Here is a 26,008-nt window from a genome sequence, read left to right as displayed (position 1 = left end):
GGCTCGGCGAGCAACATGCAGCGGCGATCGAAGCCTTCGAAGCAGCGAAGCAGAAGCGTCATGGCTTCGACGTCGGTGTGTCTCTTCAAGTGTGTCGTCGACTCGACTCGACACTGCGTCGAGTCGAGGTCGGTCGGTGGTCGCGTTCAATTGACTGGCGAAACCGTCGCCCTGTCAAGGACAGCTTCGGCTGTGTCGCCGCCATGGCATTACACTCGGAAGCATCTGGTGCTGCTCAGAGCACCGAAGGCGGAGCCGCCGTCACAGCGTGAAGACCTCCGCCACACCTGCTCGCACTTAGCCGGAAGCGAACAGTGCGCCAACTTCATTCTATGTTTTGGTGGAGTGGCATACGACATAGCGGCGAACTGGCGTTCTTGGACATTCAGACACTTCCAATCGCTCATTCGCTCGGGGGCACCGCAAGGCGCCAGACCCGCGCCCCGCAGTCGCCCGCAGTGCCGCCGCTGCATTTCGTTCGCGCCAAGTAGGAGGCACAGCAGTCGCAGTTAAAAGAGCTCGAGAGCTGGTAGCGTCCGACCACCATGTACGTACTTGTCCAGTCGACTACCGCAAACGGCGACTGTCGCTGGAGTCAGCACTAACGACGTCCACGCAATGCAGGGTGACGTACAAGATGGACGGCAGTACGACGTACTGCTACTACATCTCGGAGAAGTACTCGCAGAAGCAGCCCGTGGAGGACGACGTGCTGGTGCAGGACTCGGGCCACGCGTGCCCCATCACGATCCGCGTCGACATCGCCGACGAGCTCCAGAAGAACGCGCTGATCCCGCTGCGCTACACCGCCACGCTGGACACGACGTCGGCCGACGCCAGCTTCGAGTTCCCCGACCCGATCGTGCGCGTGGCTGTACCTGACTACCTTTTGGGCAACACCAACGCGTCCGCCGAGTCCTCGGGCAGCACCAACGAGACCACGTACGACGTGGCTGTGGCCAACGTCGTCATGTGCGACTGGCGCTCGTGCAACCTCTTCACCACCGCCGCCGAGAGCTCCACGTACTACTCGTCCAGCAACAACCCGAATGATTTCTCCGACAAGGTCGCCGTGTTCGGCTCGCAGGAGCTCGTGATCCCGAAGGACGGAAAGTACACGGGCTACGTGCACCTCGTGGTTAACATCGCAGGCAACTCGCGCGCCGATTTCGTGACCTTCTTCCCCGTGCAGATTGGTGACGTCGCTGGCACCACCCCTAGCTCCATTACCACTGATGGCACGACCACGTACTGCTGGACTTCCAAGGATGTGTCGGTGTTTGATCCCAGTGTCTCAGGCGACCTTACTATTCGAACGGGAGAGTACTGCCCCGGTGCAATGTCCATGTCGCTCTCGTCGACGAATGTGTACATTGGTGATACGATCGATATTTCTTGGATGCTCGATATGTCTGACTCGACCACGGATGACTCGACCTTGATTGCCGAGGTGTCCACTACGGATGCAATCCTGGACCCGCGTACCGATATTTACTCGGTTGTCCCAGTGTCGGTCTTTAGCGGTTGCCAGCGAAACGTGGATGGGGCAAACTGCTCCACTTACACGGGTGACGAATCGTCGACATTTGCCATCGCGGAATTTGATGACACGAACCTCACGAGCGACGCCGTCAGCTACACCACGAATTATACGTTTACTGCGTCGGGACAGTATACGATGTTTGGCCGTGTTGCTATGGTGACCGTGGATGGTGACCGCATCGATATGGCCATTTACTCGAGCGTAACAGTTTCGGTGCAGGGAGGCAGCAGTGGCAGCTATCTGTTCCTGTACATTGGTATTGCAATTGGCGCTGTGATTCTGCTTGCTGGTATGCTCTTCTGCTACATGAAGAAGCGCCGCAACGAAGTGAACACGAAGGATATCCCCTTCCGCCAACCAGTCAGTGGGCTGGAGCGTTCAAGCGACTACACTATGGCGTCGTCGAACTTCCTGTCGCACAAGACACCTGCACAGCTGCAGGGACTCGATATGAGCGGTGACTACAGTGCTGGCAACACCGCTCCATCCTACCTCGCCGTTGACGCCGCGGATAGCGGCGTATTTGACAAAACGATTCGCGCGGAACCTGGCCAAGTCGCTGAATCGTTGGAAAGCAGTGAATCGCTGTCACTGAACCCGTTCGATCGCGCTAGTTTCGCGGGTTTGAGCGATGATGTTGCAAGCTCACGGCCTTCCGAAATGACCAAGTTCTCGTTCCAGTCTGGATACGACGATGACTCGGAGTGGGAGTATGATACGCGGCAGCTTCGAGGCGGCAGTGATTTCAGCGATTTCTCGTCGGACCCTGGCACTAGCCTGCCTGCTTCTAGCACCTTTGAAATGGGGCGTGGTATGCCTATTCTGGAGGAGGACGACCTGGCCGACCACAGCTTCAGCAACGACCATCACCCGTCTAGCTCTACCAACGACCCGCGTAGCACGACCAGTTCTGGTTGGACTGTACAGGAAACTATGCAGTGAGCGTACTGCGAGATTTACAGGTAGCTTCGTGGGTTCGCCGCTGTAAGGATGACATCGCTTTGTTCCGCAAAGCACGGGGGCGAATGGAGTGTTCCGAGTTTTTATTACTTCAAGTATTATCAAGCACAAGGACGATTTTGTAGGGATGCTAGCTTCGAGGGATTGAAGAGTGTAGTGCGTTGCGTAGCGTGCGGAAGGGGGCAGCCTGGGGTGGGGGCCAAGTTAGAAACATCCCGGGCAGCCTTCCTTGCTCTCATGAGTTCGCCGAAGCATTTTAGAGATCATCAAGTCTAAATAGTATGTGCGTCTAGCAATTTCATCCAGCTTCATGTATGTATTTCGCAGGCGTCAAGCCTCGCTGCTATCAACTTCACTTCCTTCTAACTGCCTGCACCCGCACTAAACTAGACAGCGATGGGTGCGTGGTCATCAGACCCGTGCATCGCCGGAGGACTCAGCTCGTCGTCAGCCTCTTCAATGGCGCCGTAAGCTTCAGGTTGAATAGACAGCAATACCGCTCGATCGGTGGCCGATGTTGACGACGGCGCAGCGTATTGAGACGGGCGTTCGTTTGACGAGTATGACGAAGACACCGATCCGTGCCGTGTGCGGCCTCGATTGGCAGTCTCCGTGTCCACAGAAAGCAGCGACGACAGCGACGCCATGCGATCCTGCTCCTTGAACGAGTCCACATGCCCCACCGAGTGAAAGTGCGCTTGTAGAATCACCTTGAGCTCATCCTGGATGCACAAGATGCGAGCTTCCAGGTCCACATCGTTCGCGTCGCGGCCAAATGGGCACTCAATGGAGGACGCCACGTTGTCCAGCGCGAAGAGCAGCACCGCCGCAACCCCCACGTACAGCGGGGTCATGAATCCAAACATCGGCGCCAACGTCGCCCCCATCAGCAGCAAATAGCCGAAGACGCACGCGTGCAGGCACTGCGCCAGGTTGAAGGCGATGGGCACGTTGCACAGGTTGAAGATGCGCGAGTACATCTGGGGCAGCGTGGACACGATCTTGTTGAGCTCCATGGCCTGCTCCACGGTCACGTAGCTCTTCCTCCTGGCGCGGTTGATGGTGCGGCGCAGCCAGAGCTCGACGATGGCGGCGCGCATCTTGTTGGCCGAGCCCACGACGTTGCGCTCGCGGTTCCACGTGTGCTCGCCGAGCGTGAGCACTTCCGTGCTCGAGAACTCGTCCGCCTCCTTCTGCGTGAGCAGCGCGCGCAGCTCCAGCGGCGCGTCACTCTCGTTGCAGTCGTGGAACACAAGCGTCACGTACAGCAGGATGTAGCGCTTGACGTCGCGAATGAACTGGCACTTGTTGCGGATCTGCGCGCGGTCGCCCACGCCCTTGCGCGAGAAGTGCACGAAGGCGCAGGCGGTGGCCGTGAGCGTTCGCGCTGCGTCGGCCAAGGCGCTGACGTCGTTCACGCCACGCTGCCACTGACGCAGCGCCATGAACACGCGCAGCCCCACGAGCACAGCCAGGAAGGCCGACGCGCAGAGCAACAGCGGCTCCAGCGCCTGCGTGGGCAGCAGCGCCGGCTTCTCGCGCTGCAGCGCCACCAGCGCGGCCGCCAGCGCCGCCACCAGCGCCGCACGACACAGCGTAGACGGCGCAGCGATGGCCGAGCCGTGCGAGTGCAGCAGTAGCCGCCAGAGGATGTGGTTGCTGTAGTAGATCATGGCCAGCGGGCGACTTATGGGGACCTGGTGCTTCGGCGACTGGATAATTTGGCTCACCGAGTACTGTGGAGGGTATACAAAGACCAAGATATTTGCTTAAGGGCGGTCGCCACATACAAAGACCAAGACGTTGTGCTTTTGAAGGGCGGACCGAAATGATTGTGCTCGGGAGGACTCAGGACCTGCGAAACAGCGTAATCATGACGGGACGCAGTTTCCGCATTCTCTTCAAGGAGCGCCATGCGCAGGTGCCAGCAGTGCCGGCGCTCGCTGGAGAGCGAGCTGCTCAGCGCGCCAGGTGGGGCCTCTCGCTGCGTGATAGGTACACCATCCTCTTCTCCTTGTGCTGAGCTTCACGTCCGTGTGCTGCTGTCCAGTGCTGGGCGAGTCGTACGTGCTGCTGCCCACCGCCAGCGCCTCGCAGAGCATGCTGCTGCTGCAGAAGCTGCCCACGAGCGCCGCGCCGCCCGAGATGGACGAGGCCGGCGCCTTCGGGGAGGACCTGTACGCCAGCGCACGCTACAACCTGTCGCTGCAGCAGCAGCAGCAAGAGGAGCAGAGGCGGCAGCAGGCGCAGCGGCGGCAGAAGCTGCAGCAGCGCCAGCGTCGTCAGCAGCAGCGGATGAAGGACAGCTTCACGGCGGCCGGGAGGCAATTGGAGGCGCACGTGGGGCGCGCCAGCCACGACGAGGACAACGCAGAGCTGGAGGACAGCATGGTGGCCGTGCCCACGTACGCCGACGTGAGCCACCACGTCCAGCTGCTCACGACGCAGCAAGCCCATTGGTATGACTGCTCAGGGGGGGAATTTGGGTCTTTGGGTCTCTGATTTGGTGCTTTTTTGCAGTTCTGGGCTGCCGGTGACGACGCCGGTGTGCAAGGAGTGCATGGACGGCATGGTCACGCTGATCGACGGGTGAGATGTCGACGCTGTCGGAAGATTGGGTGTAATTTTTGGCTGTTGTTGCTCAAATTTGGTGGCGGGTGGGTGGAATTTGTTATTTTGTTTGCAGACAAGCGGAGCGGGCGAGGTACGAGAAGCGGTGCTTCGCTGGGTTCCTGCACAATACGACGAGCTCGGTGGTCCACAGCGAAGATGTGGAGCAGATCGACGACAAGATCCGATTTGTACGTGCAATGGTATTTGTTCGCGAAGGTCTTTGTGGCTGACGTGACGGACATGTGTTTGCAAGTATGAAAACGAGCTGAACGCGCTGGAGGAGAGTTTAAAGCTGATGGAGAGCGAGCGAGAAGTCATTGCCCAACAACAAGAAGCGGTGAATGAGGAGGAAAAAGCTCTTATTTACGAAGAGGCTGGGTTGTGGGAGCAATTCAACGGGCTGCAATTGCAGGAAGCCGTGTTTCAAGAGGTCCGGGATGCAGGCACTGCGCAGATTGACGCCATGGAGCGCAAAGTAGCTTCAGCCAAACACTTGAATATCCTGACTGACATGTTCGTCATCGGCTACGACGGCGCGTTTGGCACGATTAACCAGTTCCGCATGGGCCAGTCCGCTTCGTTTGCTGTCGAATGGAACGAGATCAATGCTGCCTTCGGCGAATGCGCGCTGTTGCTGCAGACGTTGGCCAGCATGGTTGGACTGGAGTTTTCAGAGTACGTCAAGCCTCAACTCGATGACGTTCAATGTGTGTTGTAGCTAATATGTTGCCGGCTTGGGTGCGTTAGTTTCAAGATCGTGCCGCTGGGCAGCTTCTCCAAGGTGATTCGAACTAGCAACCTCCGCATGGAGTACTGTCTGTAAGTTGTGTCATTGTGGAGACTACGATACACAGTGGATTAATATTGCTTGCGGGGTATGGGTACTTTCTGCCGTGTAGGCACGGATCGGATCAGCAAAACTTTGCTGAATCACACTTCAACTTGGGTTTGGGTGCCTGGATCACATGTTTGGGACAGTTGATGACATTTGTTCGGGCTCGAGACCCGTCCATTCGACTACCTTATAAGGTTGCGAAGCACTCGATTGGAGGGTATTCCATTCTCTTCCTGAAGAACAAGCCCAAGGAGTGGACCAAAGCTCTCAAGTACGCGTTAACCAACTTGAAGTGGCTGCTTACGTGGGTCACTGCCCGTGGATACAGCATTTCTGCGCCAAACATGACGGCTTCTGTGGCTGCCCCTGTCCCCAGCAAAGCCGCGCTCGCTTTTGCTGCTAACCCTCCTGTGATGCGCACCAGCGGATCGAAGCAGAGTGTTGTGATCATGGAGCATTTCTCGTAAAGTTGTATTTTAGACCAAAATGAATATGTACATGTGGCAGAAGGGAGTTCATGCGTCTAACATCTGCCTGTTTTCTTCGTCTTCAGCTACGCTACAATTACCAGAGCGGTAAGATGCGCTGGGCCAGCCCCCTTCTCCTCGTTCTTCCGTGTGGTTGTCTTGTAAATATGTGGAGGTACGGCGTCGCTCTCTAGACCTTCGAGTAATCGCCTAAATAGTCTCGCAGTGCGGCGCGCACAGCTCATTCCGTGGGGTTGTTGATCTCGACAGCCTGCCGTTTCGACTGCGGAGAAGCAGCATCTTGCTGCTCAGGTTGCGTGACCTCTTTGGCTTCCTCGGTGCTAACCGCAATGGTGGATACACTTGACAGCGGCCGCTTCTTGCCGAGTTTCGCGCTCAGGTCAACACTAAGGCTTCCGGGTTCAGCTTTCTTCTCGGTCTCCTTCTCAGTCTTCTTATCCGCCGCCTTCTCTGCCGTCTCCTCCGCCTTCTTCTTTTCCGTTTTCTTCTCCGTTTTCTCCGTTTTCTTCTCATCTTCGGGCTCCTCGTCACTATTGTGGGCTTCAGAGAAGAAGTGCAGCAGCAGCTTGGCGTCTTCAGGCTTCGTTTTTGGCATGGGAGCCAGCAGAGCCTGTTGCGACGAGTTCGTGTTCGGTAGGATCTTGCGGCCACGAACAGATACAGCGAGAGAAGAGGGGAGTTGAGCAGACGGCATAAGCTGGGTACCCGGTCCAACCCCACCGGCACTAAGCGACTCGAGGAAGCGGGCTTCCACGACTGCCAGCTCCTCCCGCGCGCGACGAATGGCCTGGCGGTTGGCGGGTGTGTTCTCCATCGCGCGGAAAATCTGCTTGCCGATGGAGCTGTTGCCCTTGAGCTTCTTGGTTACGCGCATGGCCTCGCAGTTGAGGCGCTTTGCGAGATACCAGCGCAGCGAGGTGCCGTCCTCGACATCCAACAGTCCGCGCTTGAAGTAGTGGATGATCATGTTTGTGAACGCCTCCTCCTCTGGAGTCCATTTGCCGCTGCGAAGACCCGGAGAGCACTTGGACTTGGTCGATCGCTTCTTGGGGGTGGCGGCCGCTGCAGCCGGCAGTCCGACTCGAGACACCGAGGTGAGCACCGCCGCGGCGTTATTTGTCGCGCTGTTGATACTTTGGGAATGCCGGGCCGCGTCCAGGTTGGTTGCTGTCGGCTGCTGGAAGGCGGGCTGCATGTTTAGCACGTTGTACTGATGTCCAAAGGTGGATGGCTCCTGCGGGTTGGTGCTGCCGGTGTGGGCCAGGCTCGCGATGGCATGTGCGACGGACGCTCCTGTAGACATGGTGGTGCTTGTCGATGTGGTGCTGGGAGTGGCGCTGGAGCTGTTGGTGCCGGTGCTGCTGCTGCTGCTGTTGCTGCTGCTGCTGGTGCCGCTGCCAGTAGCGCCGTTCACGACGCTCTGGCTGCTATTGACCATGGACAACATCGTCTCGGACGAAATGGTGCTCTTGTTGCTCTTCTAGCAGGCTGGTGGATGGGGGGAAGTTGAAGCTCGAGGTGGGCGCTGCAACTCCCGTCTTCGAGGTCGGCCTGGCTTCAACTGGGTAGACAGGAGGGAGGGAACGCGATCCAGAGAGCCTCTTGTCGCGCTTGAAGCGAGCAGTCCCGGGGTGCTCGGAGTCTGAATTGAAGTTGGTGGCTCCTAGAGATTCGACAGTGAAGTGGCGAGGCCGGAGGCTTCAAGTACATCGACAGAGAAGAGAGTCAGCCGAGCCGGACAAACACACGTCCGCCATTCAAACGCGCAGGGCTTTGAGTATGCAGAAAAGGAGCGCGCGCGCTTCCTGCTGCTTTGCCCGCCAACACCACAGCCTGTGGGCGAGGACGCACCTTTTCACTCGCGCTTTGTATGCTCCTCGCTCGCCGCTCGATTGGCTCAACAGGTCCTGCAGCACCAAACCCGCACAAATCGCAGCGCCGCCATCAATCAGGTGGTCGTGGGTAGGAGAGCAAAAACCACTTAGACACGGTCTCCACTAAGACACGGTCTCCAGGTGGCTGGCCACGCAGCTATCCGTGGCTGAATAGCTGCAGGTTGTAGCTGCCACGAAGGAGGAGACCGAAGTCTTTGGGACGGCTGCCCACTTCAACTTACCAGTCGCCCAGGCAGTTGACAGCAACGGATAACGCTGTCTCCAGGAGGGAGAAGCCAAAGTGACGCCTGCGTGACTGATCTGCTGCTGCTGCTAGTTTGCTGCTGCTGCTAATGCTGCCGAGGAAGGTCTTATCTCGCTTGGCGTGCTTCGACTTGGATAGTGGAGGCCCTTTCTTCTTCTGGTTCTGGCCCAAGGACAGCGCTGTACCCTTTCGCCAAGCGCGTCTGATTGGCCGAAAAGTGGCAACTTCAACTTGGTGGAGAAACTGTGGCCGTCGTCAGGGCTCCCACCCCGCAGCGCCAAAGCTGGCCCACGGCAGGAAAAGCGTCCAGAAGGACGGCGACACAGCGGAGGGGGTGTTTATTTGCGGCGCGCTGGGGCTTCCTTGACTCAAGCCGCTAATTTTGAGCGCGCAGCACCTGGTGGTAGCGCTGATTTGCGAGCCGAGCCCACTTCAAGCTGCGACTTGGAGTTTGTATGCCGCCAACGATTGGCGGCGACAACGCCGCGATATTTTACACATCATCCTGGCCCGACCTAACCCGCCGCGACGTCGGCCGTCCTGTCAAGGGGCCAGCGCAAACCATGGAGATGCCTTGCTTGCTGCGACAGCAGAGACCTCGCAGTCAATACAGGCTCTGTAGGTAGGTAGGCTCGACTTGTTACATATATGACCTTCGCTGCCTCGCCCTTGATTTTAGCGCCAAAAACAGCGCGAGGACGATGGGACGAAGATCGTGTCACACCTTGAAGTTGCCTAGTTGAAGCGGCATGGCTCGCGGCCGCGATTTGCCCAGGCCGCGCTCACAGAGCTACTACTGTACACTTGCTCTGCCAGCGCGGCGAGTGCGGCGCCCAGCTACTACAGAGCACTGCAAGACCAGCATTGGAGATCAGCGGGGTGGATCCCTTGGTGTGTTGCGCATGCACTGGGTCTGTCGTGCCCACTCCACTTAAACTTAGCCGCCCGTTACGCGCGTGAACTGTAGCTATCTTCAACGCTGCTGTTCATCATGGGACAAAACGCCGTTCGGCCAGCAGGCATTTGGCACCGTGGCTCTCGACTTGCATCGACACCGGACGATGCCCGATTGACGCACGCTCGACGCCGCCAAGGCTTGGCCCTAGCGGCGACTTCCGCGTTAGCTCACTTCCGGCACCGCGCTCCTGCCCGCAACTGTGTCGGCCGCGTGGTGCGGCCAGCGAGTTTCACCATGTGCGAAGGGGGAACGTAAATCCGCGCTGACTCGATGCAGACGAGTGAGATGAGGTCCAGACGGTTGCTGCATACGAAAAAAGTCGGACCATGTAGTGGGGAATCCCCACTCAGCGGGCACTGGGGATCAACGACCGACGCCTCCTGCTCGCAACACGGTTGCGTACAGACCTTGTCGAGACCTTGGCGCGGTGCAAGTCAAGCGTAGCCGCGTACAGACACAAGTGTGATAAGGTCAGGGGGGGGGGGGGCAACAACACGCAATGGTCAAGCGAACAATGCCTCTACGGGCGCGTTGGTATCAGTCCGCTGCAAAGTAATGTTAGATTGCGATCGCGCCGCCATGTTCCACCGCGCGGCCTGTCCGCTGGCGCTCGAGTGCACGAGCGATGCTATCGCCTAGCAAAGCACACCGCTCTGAACCTGTGAGTAGCTCTTTATTTCACCCGTCCACGCTCGCTGGAGCTTTTAGGCGTTTTGTAGAAGGTTGCTTTGAAGTTGAAGTGGTTGCAACCTTTCAAGATCCACTCAACCAATCGCTGATTTTACAGCCGCCATTTCAGCGAATCAAAGGCGCCACGCGCGACTCGTGCTGGTAGAACGAGCAACACGTTGTTCTACGCTTTGAAAGCCGTCTCTCTCCGTGGAAGACGCCTCGCAACGTGCTAGTAGCAAGAAAATCAATGCTGCCGACGCTCCGTACTCCTTCAGTCGCTCACAACTCAATTGCTCGCGTCTCGTGCATCTGGTGGTCTGAACCACAGCGCAGCTCCAGCGTTTCAAGGCCCCGCCCACCAACTCAAAAGTTATCTGATCTCAGTAGCAAAACGACCTGCAGCCCGTCACTACTTCAGCTAACATCGATCCGCTCGCCACCATGCCGTCTCAAGGTGGCAGCGGGTCCTTCGCTTCCAACTCCTCGGTTGTCCATACCGTCTCACCGACGCCCAGTCCGGCGGAAGCGGCCCAACTCGAGGCCTTGATGGCGTATCTGTTGTCTCGATTCCACACGCTGCAGCTCTTTTTGCTGCTCGGCTACGGCATCATGTGCCTGCTCTGCGTCACCCTCGTGATCTACTTGCGGCACAACCGGTACACGGCACTTCGAGGAGATGCCACTGCTGCTCGAAAGATCATCTTGCCAGCATACGAACCACTGCTGTGGGTGCTCGGCTGCACGACTGGGGTCTACACCACCTTCTTTTGCTCCGCTTTGGCGACAAAGCTCTACACGTACGACATCTCCAAGCTCGCCACCGAGGCGTTCTACTCCGGCCGTCAGTTTGTCTTCCTCAGCGTGATTGTCTTTTATGCTGCAGAAGAGCGTGTCAGGACCAGCTCTTCGACGCACACTGATGATCACATTGGTGCTCTCAACGTACACTATTCCGCTCGTTTGGGCCATCACGACCTACTACCAAGCGACCGACCTGTACGCGCCGCTAACGGCTGCGCGATCTCTGATGTTGCTGCTCTATTCGTACGTCTTGATTCGTCCACCGGCTCGAGCCAGCAAGCGTACACTGCGCGAGTTCTGCGTGTTCGCGTACATTTACTACGCACTACTGTTCGCGTACAACGAGTGCTTCCGACGCGGCCACTTGGAGACGGGATTCTACCTCACGTACTCGAACCTGCTTTGTGGCTCGCTCTGTCCGCTGGTTATCTGGCGCGTGCTGCGCGCTGACACAGAGCATTGGAGAGGTATGGGTCAACGTGCTGTAGCACTGCAGCGATTGTTTTGCCAGACGCGCGGCATGCCTGAGCGGGTATCGTCAAAGGGTCTCCACATCCTGATCGAAATGCATCGCAAGTTCATCATCGACTTCGCCTACCTGGAACTACAGCAACGCATCGGCGTCGGAGCTAGTGCTGTCGTTTTCAAAGGACTGCTACGATCTTCAACGGACGTAGCAGTCAAAGTCTACACCCCGACCGATTTCACGGAAGACACCGTTGCTGCATTCTCGCAGGAAGCCGCACTTTGCGGCGCGCTTCACCACCCGAACATCGTCGCCTTCCACGGTATGTGTGTGTGCCCGCCCACCATTTGCCTGGTCAATGAGCTATGCGTCGGAAGCCTGGAGGACGTGACCTGTGCGGCGGCAAGGCGGCGATCAAGAGGGAGTGAGCACGATCACAATCGGCAGCAGCTTCTGATCAATGTTGCTTACATGCTAGACGCAGCGCGAGCTGTGGCGTACTTGCACAGCTTCCGCCCGCCGTTCTTGCATCGCGACATAAAGCCTACCAACTTCCTGGTGGACGCGAACAGCACAGTCAAGCTCACAGACTTCGGTGAATCTCGATCACTTCCTCGCGCGCAGGTGGTGAGCAATGGACTAAGCACTAATACTGCTACTACTCGTCGGGGTAGTCTTGGGGGATACGCAAGTGATAAAACGTCGACGGTGGCTATGCTAGCCAGCGACGATGCGACAGCTAAGGCTCCAGCTGAGCGTGCCAGCATTGAGATCGCCGTTGTTGGAGCTGCCAACCTCCAGCAACTGCGGGGATCGACGGTATCTACTGGAGTGGATGGCGTGAAAACCAGCGCCAAGGATGGCAATCGAAGTAGTATTGATGCGAACGCTGTGCGTATGACGGTTAAGGGCACGGTAGACTACATGGCTCCGGAGGTTATCAATGGACGGGCTGGCCTTGCAGCGTACGGCGAGGCTGCAGATGTCTATTCACTGGGCATCACGATGTGGGACGTGCTCAATCCCGGTCAGGAGAAGTTCCCAGGCACAGGTAGCAACCATTTCCGCGTCTTCGACCTCGTCCTGGAGGGCCAGCGCCCCGACTTGGATGTTCGACTGCACCCCAGCATTCGCGCGATCATTGAGAGCTCTTGGCAGCATGATGCGCGCTTACGTCCGTCGGCACACAGCGTGGTGAGCACCCTGGAAAGCATTCAAGAGGAGCTCAGCGCCGCGTTCGCACTGGAACTGGCGGACGAGCTGGAGGATGCGATGCGATTAGCCAAGCCGATTGACGCCTCGAGTGCTCCGTTGGTGGCTCCGCAAGGATTCTCTGGTGAAGACGCCATCGCGCACATGTGCCAATTTCAATACGTGGGCAACTCGAGCGAAGCAGTACGTCTGGGGAATGCCCTCATGGACTCCGGCTTGCTCCACCACAGCAAACACGCGCGTCCGTTTGAGGAATCCGACGAAGTCTACTTCTTCGACGATGACAACATCAACTTGTGCCAACCGCTAGTGGTTGGTGCCTACACGCAGGACCACAAAGGCACGGCTGAAATGGAGAGCGCAACCGTGATCAGCTCGTCTACACGCCCATCGCGACGCGCCTCACATCGATCCGGTTCCACCAACCCTTTCACCAGCTCAGCTCGTGTGCGTAGCGACAGCTCTCAGTCGCAATCCGATCAAACGCTTCTCGAGAACGGAGTTTGCGCTTGCCGTAAGCTGGGACAGCGCCTCAAACTACCCAAGACGTCCAAAACTCGCCACAGATTCCGCCGAAGAGGGAAGGGCAAGGGAAAACCATCGCCTGCCATGGTAGCAAGCGACGCCGCGGAGCAACTCCAAACGAGACTTCTTCTCGAGTCTCCAAACGATGCCAGTGAATTTGAAGGCTTTGACGCGAGCCCAACAACGGCGTAGTTCTGCTTACCACTTTCGTTTGTCTTTCCATAAGCATGCAGTACTTATACTGAACATTTTTTTCTTTGGGACTTCAGTAAAGTACTCAATGCAGTATTCTCGATTCCTTGTTGCTGCTTGTAGCGAATTATCAGCAGGAGCTACTATGCCTACATTAGATACATTAGACAGTGGTTTCCGCATGCGATTCCAACTCCTCCTCGGCAAAACGACTCAACTGAACGATTGCATCACACAGGCCAAGCCGCTTCGACGGATCGAACGCACACAGCTCGCATACAAACTCCCACTGTTCATCGCTCACGAAGGCCTTCGGTCGGGATATGAAAATGCGATGATTCAAGTTGTATATCACCGATTGGTCTGGTAGGTGCGACCCCCACGGCACATTCCTACTCACAGCTTCCACAACGCACATGCCAAACGAATACAAGTCCGATTCGAACGTCGGAGCGGAGCTCTCGCTTCGGAGTAACTCCGGCGCCTTCCATCGTACGGCACCCGTCGAGGTGTTCGGCTTCGACTCCATCAAAGCGAAGCTGAACCCGAAATCCGTCAACTTCGCCGTCTTCTCCTCCGTCACGAGGATCTGGTTGCACTTGAGGTCGCCGTGCACGATCTTCTTACCATGGAGAAACTGTAGTCCCAAGGCTGCTCCGTGAAGCAATCGCCACGTCAAAGCTTGGTCAACATGCTTGCTTTTATTCAAGAAATCGACGAGGTTCCCGTTCTTGGCCTCTTCACACACGAAGAAGCACGGTTGACTCACGTGGCACGCACCAAACAGCCTCACAACGTTCGGGTGTTGCGCTCTGAACCAGAGGCGGGCTTCGCGCTTGAACGCACGCATCTCGTCCTCAGTCACGGCGTTGACGCACTTGACCACCACCTTCTCTCTGTACCAAGTACCATGATACACCTTGCCAAAGGATCCAAGCGCGAAATGTTGTTCCTCTCGCTGCACCTCGTACTCGGCGAGAAACCAGTCCGGAACGGCCTGCACGGACGCGCCTGACAGGCGAATGATGCTCTGCTTCACAGATCTCAGCATGGTTTTCGAGTCGGCAGTGTAGCTGTCTCTCTTGCGCGTAGTCTCACTACCGAGCAACACCAGTGCATCTTCTTGCGACTTCTGACTCGGCAACGAGTCTAGTATCCTCATCGGGTTGGTTTTCCACAGCCGAACGAGGGATGCCTCCACTTCTTGCGTGTCGCGATCCCAGGACTCCATCCACTTTGAGAGGTTGTTGTCCCCTTCGGAGACTTCGGCTACTACGGCGTCAAGACGTTCATGAAATTCTTTCAACAGACTAATCACCATTCGGGTGCTCACGAGTCGCTCGAACGGGTTTCTCTGCTTGTACTTCACTAGGAAGTGGTGGAAACGAGCCCGAATCGAGGCGAGGTCCGCTTGGGCATTGGGAGGTACGATTTCCGGTTGTTCGTTGGCTTGAATTTGCATCCGCTGCAGCCTCTCGAGAACATTTTCGCACATCGTACAGGCCTCTTCCATTTGGCCGCACATTGTGAGCAGGTCTGTAAACTGCATCGTGACATCGTCAGGTGACTGCGGCGCGATGACAGGCTCTTGTCTGTTTTGATGAAGTTCTTGGTTGGACGCTGGTGAGGCGACACGAACGGCATCAAATCCATGGTGGACACGGGGGCCTGCGGTACGGTCCGACAAAAGTGCGACGATTTCACTGTGGTTATTGTTTTGAGCCATCTTCAGTGCGGTGTCACCTTCATAGTTTGTCGCGTTGGCGTTGGCGTTCTTGGCCAGCAGTAAGCGCACGATGGCGGTGAAGCCGCCTTGGGCCGCCCACATTAGTGGTGTTTGACCATCGTCCATGGATAACTCGGTGTTCGCACCATGATCGAGCAAAAATTTAACAATATCGGTATATCCCTTCCACGTGGCTAACAGTAAGGCTGTGGCTCCATCCCTTGCTTGCGAATTCACGCTGTCACAGTTCCCTAGTAGTAACTTCACAACACTTAGATCACCCCAGAGAGCTGCAGCCATGACCGGGGTAAAGCTCGAATAGTCTGGGTCGGTCACTGATGCGCCACAGTCGATCAACGCACTAGCTATCTCTGTTTTCCCAAAAGTACACGCCAGAAGTAGTGAAGTTTGGCCGTTGGTATTCTGGGCGTGAACGTCCGCTCCTGAGCCTAGAAGCAGACGAAGACTATCGATATCCCCGAATCGAGCTGCGAACATGAGTGCAGTGTGATTGTCCGGTTTCGCTAGAGTGGTGTCTGCTTTATTCTCTAGCAAGAGAGAAACGGCCTCCGGCTTACACCATGCGGCAGCAAGAAGTAGCGCTGTATCGCCATTCGCAGCTTGCCTGTTGATATCCACGCCTCGTTCAAGCAGCAAGCGCATACTCTCTGTTTGGCTTCGCTTGGCTGCGACCATTAGGGGGACTTCACCAATATCATCCGCCAGCTCAGCTGCTGCCCCAGCATCAAGTAGCAGCTTCATCACACCTACGTGACCCTGCTCCGCCGCGATGGCCAGAGCAGATTGGCCTCGCTTGCTCTGAAAATTTACATCCACTCCTCGAGCTAGAAGAAGATGCACACCTTCCACATTTCCAACCTTTGCAGCTTTCATCAGGGCTGTCCAGCCATCCTCGTCCTTGTATTCCACATCTTTCCCAGCGATCAATGCGGCCTGAAGCTCTTTCACGTTCCCGGTAGCGGCAGCTCTCACCAAGTCCATCGCGTTTTCCAAGGTGAAATTTCAAGTGGCGTTACGCCATCCCAGCGATGGGTGCATGAAGGAGGAAGCTCCTCCTGACGCTTCTGACCTAAATGATTCTCTTCCGAACAGAAAGCATAAAATCTAGGTGTGCTCGAAGTACATGGAAACGCAAGAGTACCGTTAACAGAGGTGCCAGTGAGAGAGGGCAGGTACAATATGACACAGATCCAAGCGTAGCAGATCTCAACTTTCCTGATCGCTCGCACTTGAAAACCCGGCAAGCATCCGACATGGAGGAGACTTTCAATACAGGACCTGAGGTGATGCAGACGGACATCAAGCTCGCGTTGGTTCAACCCACTGAGTGGAGAGGTGTCAGTGGCACTGACACCTCTCGAACCCTGCAAAGGTACCTGGAATCGATGAAATGCCAACTGAGAGAGATCGCCCTTGCTGCTGAACCCCTGACCAACATACGCGATGAGATCGAAGAGAAGGTTGAGAAGACGCACGATCTCTTACGGGAGATCCTGCTTCGAGTCGAACAGCACCGCGTGTCGGTCTTGGTCACGGGGACCATGAACGCCGGCAAAAGTTCGTTAATCAACGCTCTCTTGGGTGCCATGTTGTGCCCGATCGGAGACCAAGCCACGACGGCGGGTATGCTTACGATTGAGCGGAGCTCCAGCGACCACTTCGAGTTGCTGCTCGAACCAAGCGACTCCCAGCAGGACGCCCTCGAGCTTTCAGAGCAACGAACGATCCTGAAAACCAAGTCCGCTGCTGTGGTGAGCTCCAAGTTACGAGAGCTGAACGCAGCCGCTCGTGGGGGCGACAACCAAGCGCCTGACGCAGAGTGCGAGTTGAGACTTCGAGTGCCAGAGCTTGTCATGGCCCACTCCAGCAACACCGCTCTTGAGATTGTCGACTCTCCTGGCTCCAATGAGGCTCTATCGCCTCATCTTAACGAGAAGTGGGCGGTGGCCATCGCGCACAGCGATATCGTGATTGTGGTGGTCGCCTACTCGCAGCTCGAGACCAAGGACGTCGCGGCCTTCTGGACGAGGTACGCTCGGGAACTACCGAGCCAGGCGTCATCGCGCAACCTCCTTGTGTTTGTCAACAAGTACGACCAGGCGGACTCAAGTCACGCCTTCACCGAAGAAGACGAGGAAATTGACCACATTCGACGCCGGTGTGTGCAATGCGTGGAAGATGCCACTGAAGGTAAGGTGAATTTACTTGTCGACCAAGTATTCCTCGGGTCAGCGCGAGACGCTTTGCTGTCCCAGATCGCGACGGGCATTAACGACGAACATCCAGACGAAGACTTTCAGCAGGAGTATAGTGAAGTTAGCGCATTGGCGAGTCGTGTTTTCGGAAGGCGACGAGAACCTCCGCCGGCTTCCGCGGGCGCGTTGAAGGACCTGGTGAACTGGTGCGACGTCCGCAACGATAGCAGAATCGACGCGTTTGTTTCTTGTTTCGGAGCCAAGGCCCGTTCTGCGGAGGTCACGCACGTGTACAAACTTATCGCTGCTGTTGATGCAGCTGTCTTGGAGATACGATCAGCGTATACTAGTCGTGGTGGTTACTTTCAACAGGAGATAACGAAACGGGGAGCCGAAGAGAAAGAACTGTGCTTGATGGAGAAGAAGGTCGAGGATTACTTCACTTCAGACATCGAGCCTGAAGATACCGTCGCTGAAGATGAAAGCCGACGATTACTTGCGGAGTGGATTTCAGAGACCAACGATGCGATAATGGATGCATTAGACTCGCAGTCGAGTCAAGTGCCTCTCTCGCTCAGCGTGACGGACGAGGAGCTGCTAATTCACGCACTTGAACGTTTCGAGCAGTCTGCACGAGAAGCGGTACGATTAAGCGCAGAAAGCTACAAACCTAGCATCGCCGGAATGACAGAGGCGCGGTGGTTAGGCGTTCGAGCGTGTGACGATGACGTCCAGCGTTTACTTGCGGGGATAAGAGGATCATTATCCGAGGAGGTGGTCGGATCGTCCCATGCAGTGAGGGTCCCCACAATTGACGCGACGCTGGAGCAGTTGAGCGATTGGATGCTATACGCCGTCCGCGTGGACGTCGAAGACGCTACAGCACAACTAATGCTCACTGCACGTACAGAATCTGATCCTGGTGCCGTGTACAGATCGGAAATCGATTTCGCTCGCCCGGTCAATAGACGACGACTCCATGGGGACTTCTACCACGACAGTGACAGCGGGCATATCAAGCTGGGGCCTGCGGCAAACCCTTTCACGGCAACATTCCAAGTCGACGAACGCTTTGAGAGCCACCCCTTCGTGCTAGAGCTGAGCCACCTCGCTAGTGACGGCGGTCCATCGTCTCGAGCTCCCGTGACGGTTCTCCTCAATGACCACGTGATCCGCGAGAACTTTTGCCCCCGCGCTGAAAACGGAAGCGAGAATGACCATATCGGCCTCTGGGACTACGCGTTTAATAGTTGGCATCTCGATCCGTTGATTGTGCAGCGCGGTGAGAACCGAGTGCAGATTCGCTACTGTGAGGGAGGCACCACGTTCTACTGGCTTCGCAGTATCTGCTTACATTGTGAAGTGCCACCTACTTCAACCACCGTGATTGATACTAGAACCATCAAGGACTTCGTGCAAACATCCATTCTTTCGCGCCTTCAAGAAGGTTTGGATTCAGGAGATGGTGTTTTGACCCGAGCGCAGCACGAGTTATCGTCGCCACGCTCAGTGCTCCAAGCGATTCGGAGTCACTATAATCGCGTGTTCGTCGCACTCAAGGAAGTCAAAGTTCAAGATCAGGTAAAATTTGAGTACCAGCAGCGAGCACGGTTGCAACCGTACTGTCGTACTGCGAGGGAGCTGGCCTCGAGTTGCCAGACCCTCGCCAATGAGGTTGGTACCGCGACACCACCAGCTGAGGCCTAAATGCTTCTATGTCCACGGTTTAGTTTTTTGATATCAAAGCTGTCAGTACAGCAGGGTCAATCTGATGCCAACTTGCACCGACTCACCGACAGCTATCCACCCGAATACATACTTTGTCCGTTTGACTGAAAAATGTTGGGTTTGCAACAAATACTTAAAATTCATTCCTCAGCTCTTACTCCTATAATCGACAGTTGGTTCCTAATTCGATTCCGATTCCTCCGCGGCAAAATGACTCAACTGACCGATTGCATCATTCAGACCAAGCCGCTTCGACGGATCGAACGCACACAGCTCGCATACAAACTCCCATTGCTCATCGCTCACGAAGGCCTTCGGTCGGGATATGAAAATGCCATGGGTCAAGTTGTATATCACCGATTGGTCTGGTAGGTGCGACCCCCACGGCACATTCCACTCACAGCTTCCACAACGCACATGCCGAACGAATACACGTCCGATTGGTACACCACCAGCTGAGGCCTAAATGCTTCTGACTTCAAGTAATTGCAGATTGTCATTTTGTCCGCTGAGCGAGTGCAGGGCTGTTTTCTTTTCCACCTTAGTCAAGTGCGTGCCGGCCTTACAGTCCAGCAGTACTGAACAGCAGCCAGGCCCCTCTGCACACAGAATGTCCCCGTTCGATGCCTGCGTATTTTAATGATAATAAAATATCCGCTCATCTGAAAATGAGACTGATTTTTAACTTGACGGATAACGCCGAATTGTGTACCGCATACTATTGAATTGAACGCTTATAAATTCAAGAGAGATACACGAATAGGAGAGGATACACTATCGAAACTTAAATTCTGAATTGAGAGCTAAAAGATAATTTCGTCCAGATTTTCGAGTAGTTCGTCCGCGGAGTCTTCACCTTCGGGGTTCTTGTTGCGAGCGAGCATAGACGTCGTGGCGTCTGGATCAGTTCTCAAACCACGGAGAAAGCCCTGGTGCTGTTGCAGAGCGACTCATAATGTCATCGGGTACGGGGTTACAAGCTGTTTTTAAACACTAAAATGGAGATTGCCACCCCTAAAAGGCAAAAAATTAAGAACAAACTCATGTGCTTTTCTCGAATTTTAGGATAAAGTACCGAAAATAATACAAAAATATTCTGAAATCAAGTTTGTCCTAAGCTTTATAGTAACGTAGTACTTTGCTGAAGCTAGTGGAGGTATTCAAATTGGCGTATTTTGTATACTCAACAATTTCTATCAGATTTGAGAGGAGGTATCCAATTCAGGAAGGGTACGCTATTTGGTGCTATCCGTTAGATACGCGGCACACGAAAATCTCGCGAGAATGGTGGGGGAACGACGATCCGCTGGATTGCTGCTACAGGCTGCTGAGAGCGGGGAGCTGGAGGTCGTTCAAGCTGAGTTGGATGGTGGAGCGAATGTGAATTTTCAAGATGAAAATGGCTGGACTGCGTTGATGAAGGGGTCAGTCAGCGGACATGGAGAAGTAGTTCAATGTCTTTTGGAGCAAGGGGCAATCATAGACAAACGCAATAACAAAGGAGACACGGCGTTGGCACTGGCAGCGAGTCATCGTAACGTTACTGTACTGAAGAAACTGGTCGAAAGTGGGGCAGAGATTAATCTGGCTAACGAACTTCGTGAGGTTCCACTAATGGCTGCTGCGCTGGAGAACCATGCAGATGCCGTACGATACTTACTGGAGTATGGAGCACATGTCAACATGCAGGAGAGCAACGGTAACACTGCTCTACTGTTGGCCTCGTGGAAGGGACAAGTAGAAGCTATTCGTGTCTTGCTGAAAAAAAACGCAGATGTTAATATCTCTAGGCCGGACAGGAAAACTCCGCTGATGTTTGCAGCTCAAAGTGGACTTGTTGATGGGATGCAGTTGCTTCTGGACCACGGTGCCGATATTCACGGGACCGATTCTAATGGATATACGTCGTTGATGTGGGCGGCATTTGGGGGCAACGAGGAGATGGTGAGTGCCCTAATCGCCCGTGGAGCCAAACTGGAAGCGAGGAATATAAAAGGAAGAACGGCGTTGAGTGTTGCCGCTTCAAATGGAAGTCTACGAGCTGCTGACACTTTAATTCAATGCGGAGAACATGTTAACACCACCGATTTTTATGGCGTTACCCCCCTCATGGTGGCTGCTCTGCATGAGAAGGCCGATATGGTCCGATTCCTACTGGAACAAGGCGCAGCCGTCAACTTGCAAGCCCACGACGGGGAGACGACACTCTTGTTGGCGGCGTGGAGAGGCCATACTGAAATTGTGAATATGTTACTGGACCACGGAGCAAATACCGAGTTATCCAAGGACGATGGACAAACACCACTATTGTGGGCGGCCCAAGGCGGCTTCACCGACATCGTGCGCTTACTGCTGGCCAAGAACGCCAACGCCAATGCGACAAACTATGAAGGTGACACCGCACTGAAGATGGCTCAAAACAATAACCACAGTGAAATCGTCGCACTTTTGTCGGACCGTACCGCAGGCCCCCGTGTCCACCATGGATTTGATGCCGTTCGTGTCGCCTCACCAGCGTCCAACCAAGAACTTCATCAAAGCAGACAAGAGCCTGCCATCGCGCCGCAGTCACCTGACGATGTCATCATGCAGTTCACAGACCTGCTCACAATGTGCGGCCAAATGGAAGAAACCTGTATGATGTGCGAAAATGTTCTCGAGAGGCTACAGCGGATGCAAATTCAAGCCAACGAACAACCGGAAATCGTACCTCCCAATGCTCACGCGGACCTCGCCTCGATTCGGGCTCGTTTCCACCACTTCCTAGTGAAGTACAAGCAGAGAAACCCGTTCGAGCGACTCGTGAGCACCCGAATGGTGATTAGTCTGTTGAAAGAATTTCATGAACGTCTTGACACCGTAGTAGCCGAAGTCTCCGAAGGGGACAACAACCTCTCAAAGTGGATGGAGTCCTGGGATCGCGACACGCAAGAAGTGGAGGCATCCCTCGTTCGGCTGTGGAAAACCAACCCGATGAGGATACTAGACTCGTTGTCCAGTCAGAAGTCGCAAGAAGATGCACTGGTGTTGCTCGGTAGTGAGACTACGCGCAAGAAAGACAGCTACACTGCCGACTCGAAAACCATGCTGAGATCTGTGAAGCAGAGCATCATTCGCCTGTCAGGTGCGTCCGTGCAGGCCGTTCCGGACTGGTTTCTCGCCGAGTACGAGGCGCAGCGAGAGGAACAACATTTCGCGCTTGGATCCTTTGGCAAGGTGTATCATGGTACTTGGTACAGAGAGAAGGTGGTGGTCAAGTGCGTCAATGCCGTGACTGAGGACGAGATGCGTGCGTTCAAGCGCGAAGCCCGCCTCTGGTTCAGAGCGCAACACCCGAACGTCGTGAGGCTGTTTGGTGCGTGCCACGTGAGTCAACCGTGCTTCTTCGTGTGCGAAGAGGCCAAGAACGGGAACCTCGTCGATTTCTTGAATAAAAGCAAGCATGTTGGCCGAGCCTTGACGTGGAGATTGCTTCACGGAGCAGCCTTGGGACTACAGTTTCTCCATGGTAAGAAGATCGTGCACGGCGACCTCAAGTGCAACCAGATCCTCGTGACGGAGGAGAAGACGGCGAAGTTGACGGATTTCGGGTTCAGCTTCGCTTTGATGGAGTCGAAGCCGAGCACCTCGACCGGAGCCGTACGATGGAAGGCGCCGGAGTTACTCCGAAGCGAGAGCTGCGCTCCGACGTTTGAATCGGACGTGTATTCGTTCGGCATGTGCGTTGTGGAAGCTGTGAGTGGGAATGTGCCGTGGGGGTCGCACCTACCAGACCAATCGGTGATATACAACTTGAATCATGGCATTTTCATATCCCGACCGAAGGCCTTCGTGAGCGATGAGCAATGGGAGTTTGTATGCGAGCTGTGTGCGTTCGATCCGTCGAAGCGGCTTGGTCTGAATGATGCAATCGGTCAGTTGAGTCATTTTGCCGCGGAGGAATCGGAATCGAATTAGGAACCAACTGTCGATTATAGGAGTAAGAGCTGAGGAATGAATTTTAAGTATTTGTTGCAAACCCAACATTTTTCAGTCAAACGGACAAAGTATGTATTCGGGTGGATAGCTGTCGGTGAGTCGGTGCAAGTTGGCATCAGATTGACCCTGCTGTACTGACAGCTTTGATATCAAAAAAACTAAACCGTGGACATAGAAGCATTTAGGCCTCAGCTGGTGGTGTCGCGGCACCAACCTCATTGGCGAGGGTCTGGCAACTCGAGGCCAGCTCCTCGCAGTACGACAGTACGGTTGCAACCGCTCGCTGCTGGTACTCAAATTTTACCTGATCTTGAACTTTGACTTCCTTGAGTGCGACGAACACGCGATTATAGTGACTCCGAATCGCTTGGAGCACTGAGCGTGGCGACGATAACTCGTGCTGCGCTCGGGTCAAAACACCATCTCCTGAATCCAAACCTTCTTGAAGGCGCGAAAGAATGGATGTTTGCACGAAGTCCTTGATGGTTCTAGTATCAATCACGGTGGTTGAAGTAGGTGGCACTTCACAATGTAAGCAGATACTGCGAAGCCAGTAGAACGTGGTGCCTCCCTCACAGTAGCGAATCTGCACTCGGTTTTCACCGCGCTGCACAATCAACGAATCGAGATGCCAACTATTAAACGCGTAGTCCCAGAGGCCGATATGGTCATTCTCGCTTCCGTTTTCAGCGCGGGGGCAAAAGTTCTCGCGGATCACGTGGTCATTGAGGAGAACCGTCACGGGAGCTCGAGACGATGGACCGCCGTCACTAGCGAGGTGGCTCAGCTCTAGCACGAAGGGGTGGCTCTCAAAGCGTTCGTCGACTTGGAATGTTGCCGTGAAAGGGTTCGCCGCAGGCCCCAGCTTGATATGCCCGCTGTCACTGTCGTGGTAGAAGTCCCCATGGAGTCGTCGTCTATTGACCGGGCGAGCGAAATCGATTTCCGACCTGTACACAGCACCAGGATCGGATTCTGTACGTGCAGTGAGCATTAGTTGTGCTGTAGCGTCTTCGACGTCCACGCGGACGGCGTATAGCATCCAATCGCTCAACTGCTCCAGCGTCGCGTCGATTGTGGGGACCCTCACTGCATGGGACGATCCGACCACCTCCTCGGATAATGATCCTCTTATCCCCGCAAGTAAACGCTGGACGTCATCGTCACACGCTCGAACGCCTAACCACCGCGCCTCTGTCATTCCGGCGATGCTAGGTTTGTAGCTTTCTGCGCTTAATCGTACCGCTTCTCGTGCAGACTGCTCGAAACGTTCAAGTGTGTGAATTAGCAACTCCTCGTCCGTCACGCTGAGCGAGAGAGGCATTTGACTCGGCTGCGAGTCTAACGCATCCATTATCGCATCGTTGGTCTCTGAAATCCACTCCGCAAGTAATCGTCGGCTTTCATCTTCAGCGACGGTATCTTCAGGCTCGATGTCTGAAGTGAAGTAATTCTCGACCGTCTTCTCCATCAAACACAGCTCTTTCTCTTCGGCTCCCCGCTTCGTTATCTCCTGTTGAAAGTAACCACCACGACTAGTATACGCTGATCGTATCTCCAAGACAGCTGCATCAACAGCAGCGATAAGTTTGTACACGTGCGTGACCTCCGCAGAACGGGCCTTGGCTCCGAAACAAGAAACAAACGCGTCGATTCTGCTATCGTTGCGGACGTCGCACCAGTTCACCAGGTCCTTCAACGCGCCCGCGGAAGCCGGCGGAGGTTCTCGTCGCCTTCCGAAAACACGACTCGCCAATGCGCTAACTTCACTATACTCCTGCTGAAAGTCTTCGTTTGGATTTTCATCGTTAATGCCCGTCGCGATCTGGGACAGCAAAGCGTCTCGCGCTGACCCGAGGAATACTTGGTCGACAAGTAAATTCACCTTACCTTCAGTGGCATCTTCCACGCATTGCACACACCGGCGTCGAATGTGGTCAATTTCCTCGTCTTCTTCGGTGAAGGCGTGACTTGAGTCCGCCTGGTCGTACTTGTTGACAAACACAAGGAGGTTGCGCGATGACGCCTGGCTCGGTAGTTCCCGAGCGTACCTCGTCCAGAAGGCCGCGACGTCCTTGGTCTCGAGCTGCGAGTAGGCGACCACCACAATCACGATATCGCTGTGCGCGATGGCCACCGCCCACTTCTCGTTAAGATGAGGCGATAGAGCCTCGTTGGAGCCGGGAGAGTCGACAATCTCAAGAGCGGTGTTGCTGGAGTGGGCCATGACAAGCTCTGGCACTCGAAGTCTCAACTCGCACTCTGCGTCAGGCGCTTGGTTGTCGCCCCACGAGCGGCTGCGTTCAGCTCTCGTAACTTGGAGCTCACCACAGCAGCGGACTTGGTTTTCAGGATCGTTCGTTGCTCTGAAAGCTCGAGGGCGTCCTGCTGGAGTCGCTTGGTTCGAGCAGCAACTCGAAGTGGTCGCTGGAGCTCCGCTCAATCGTAAGCATACCCGCCGTCGTGGCTTGGTCTCCGATCGGGCACAACATGGCACCCAAGAGTGCGTTGATTAGCGAACTTTGCCAGCGTTCATGGTCCCCGTGACCAAGACCGACACGCGGTGCTGCTCGACTCGAAGCAGGATCTCCCGTAAGAGATCGTGCGTCTTCTCAACCTTCTCTTCGATCTCATCGCGTATGTTGGTCGGGGGTTCGGCAGCAGGGCGATCTCTCTCAGTTGGCATTTCATCGATTCCAGGTACCTTTGCAGGGTTCGAGAGGTGTCAGTGCCACTGACACCTCTCGACTCAGTGGGTTGAACCAACGCGAGCTTGATGTCCGTCTGCACCACCTCAGGTCCTGTATTGAAAGTCTCCTCCATGTCGGATGCTTGCCGGGTTTTCAAGTGCGAGCTCTACACTTGGGCCTGCATGGCGGATAGAGCTCCCCAGCGATGGGTACAGGTCTCGTGCATGAACTTCCTTTCGACTCTTCTGACCAGCCAGGAGTTTCTT

General features: G+C 55.4%; 10 protein-coding genes across 11 annotated transcripts; 5 read left to right on the top strand and 5 right to left on the bottom strand.

Annotated features, from left to right (window-relative positions):
• Window positions 1-60: 60 nt before the first annotated feature.
• On the top strand, window positions 61-2,485 carry IUM83_13821 (uncharacterized protein; the record flags this gene model as incomplete). The annotated part of the gene is made up of 3 exons (XM_067938522.1): window positions 61-75; window positions 534-547; window positions 625-2,485. The coding sequence occupies 3 exons, from the start codon at window positions 61-63 to the stop codon at window positions 2,483-2,485; spliced, it is 1,890 nt and encodes a 629-aa protein (XP_067790814.1).
• A 404-nt stretch (window positions 2,486-2,889) lies between these two features.
• Window positions 2,890-4,176, bottom strand: IUM83_13820 (uncharacterized protein; the record flags this gene model as incomplete). The annotated part of the gene is made up of 1 exon (XM_067938521.1): window positions 2,890-4,176. One exon carries the CDS (start codon window positions 4,174-4,176, stop codon window positions 2,890-2,892), a length of 1,287 nt encoding a protein of 428 aa, XP_067790761.1.
• A 240-nt stretch (window positions 4,177-4,416) lies between these two features.
• On the top strand, window positions 4,417-6,418 carry IUM83_13819 (uncharacterized protein; the record flags this gene model as incomplete). The annotated part of the gene is made up of 7 exons (XM_067938520.1): window positions 4,417-4,474; window positions 4,554-4,962; window positions 5,024-5,092; window positions 5,190-5,304; window positions 5,370-5,791; window positions 5,864-5,935; window positions 6,016-6,418. 7 exons carry the CDS (start codon window positions 4,417-4,419, stop codon window positions 6,416-6,418), a joined length of 1,548 nt encoding a protein of 515 aa, XP_067790743.1.
• A 746-nt stretch (window positions 6,419-7,164) lies between these two features.
• IUM83_13818 (DENN domain-containing protein 5B) lies at window positions 7,165-7,742 on the bottom strand (the record flags this gene model as incomplete). The annotated part of the gene is made up of 2 exons (XM_067938519.1): window positions 7,165-7,172; window positions 7,220-7,742. The coding sequence occupies 2 exons, from the start codon at window positions 7,740-7,742 to the stop codon at window positions 7,165-7,167; spliced, it is 531 nt and encodes a 176-aa protein (XP_067790744.1).
• Window positions 7,743-7,866: 124 nt separating this feature from the next.
• On the bottom strand, window positions 7,867-8,558 carry IUM83_13817 (uncharacterized protein; the record flags this gene model as incomplete). The annotated part of the gene is made up of 3 exons (XM_067938518.1): window positions 7,867-8,137; window positions 8,291-8,346; window positions 8,556-8,558. 3 exons carry the CDS (start codon window positions 8,556-8,558, stop codon window positions 7,867-7,869), a joined length of 330 nt encoding a protein of 109 aa, XP_067790739.1.
• Window positions 8,559-10,649: 2,091 nt separating this feature from the next.
• IUM83_13816 (TKL protein kinase) lies at window positions 10,650-13,404 on the top strand (the record flags this gene model as incomplete). The annotated part of the gene is made up of 3 exons (XM_067938517.1): window positions 10,650-11,049; window positions 11,105-11,869; window positions 11,954-13,404. The coding sequence occupies 3 exons, from the start codon at window positions 10,650-10,652 to the stop codon at window positions 13,402-13,404; spliced, it is 2,616 nt and encodes an 871-aa protein (XP_067790847.1).
• Window positions 13,405-13,567: 163 nt separating this feature from the next.
• IUM83_13815 (TKL protein kinase) lies at window positions 13,568-15,232 on the bottom strand (the record flags this gene model as incomplete). The annotated part of the gene is made up of 1 exon (XM_067938516.1): window positions 13,568-15,232. One exon carries the CDS (start codon window positions 15,230-15,232, stop codon window positions 13,568-13,570), a length of 1,665 nt encoding a protein of 554 aa, XP_067790737.1.
• A 1,172-nt stretch (window positions 15,233-16,404) lies between these two features.
• IUM83_13814 (Dynamin family protein) lies at window positions 16,405-19,053 on the top strand (the record flags this gene model as incomplete). The annotated part of the gene is made up of 1 exon (XM_067938515.1): window positions 16,405-19,053. One exon carries the CDS (start codon window positions 16,405-16,407, stop codon window positions 19,051-19,053), a length of 2,649 nt encoding a protein of 882 aa, XP_067790738.1.
• Window positions 19,054-21,183: 2,130 nt separating this feature from the next.
• Window positions 21,184-23,031, top strand: IUM83_13813 (TKL protein kinase; the record flags this gene model as incomplete). 2 transcript variants are annotated; one of them, XM_067938514.1, is made up of 2 exons in its annotated part: window positions 21,184-22,664; window positions 22,963-22,975. In XM_067938514.1, the coding sequence occupies 2 exons, from the start codon at window positions 21,184-21,186 to the stop codon at window positions 22,973-22,975; spliced, it is 1,494 nt and encodes a 497-aa protein (XP_067790681.1). The 2 variants fall into 2 exon arrangements, with proteins under 2 accessions (XP_067790681.1, XP_067790682.1); XM_067938513.1 differs by having other exon boundaries at window positions 21,184-23,031.
• A 202-nt stretch (window positions 23,032-23,233) lies between these two features.
• IUM83_13812 (uncharacterized protein) lies at window positions 23,234-25,279 on the bottom strand (the record flags this gene model as incomplete). The annotated part of the gene is made up of 1 exon (XM_067938512.1): window positions 23,234-25,279. The coding sequence occupies one exon, from the start codon at window positions 25,277-25,279 to the stop codon at window positions 23,234-23,236; it is 2,046 nt and encodes a 681-aa protein (XP_067790742.1).
• Between the last annotated feature and the right edge of the window lie 729 nt (window positions 25,280-26,008).

The sequence above is a fragment of the Phytophthora cinnamomi genome (genome assembly GCF_018691715.1).
Source record: "Phytophthora cinnamomi strain GKB4 chromosome Unknown Contig44, whole genome shotgun sequence".
Lineage (NCBI taxonomy): Eukaryota > Oomycota > Peronosporomycetes > Peronosporales > Peronosporaceae > Phytophthora > Phytophthora cinnamomi.
Note: the sequence above shows the minus strand (reverse complement) of the source record. Positions and strands in the feature narration are given on the sequence as shown.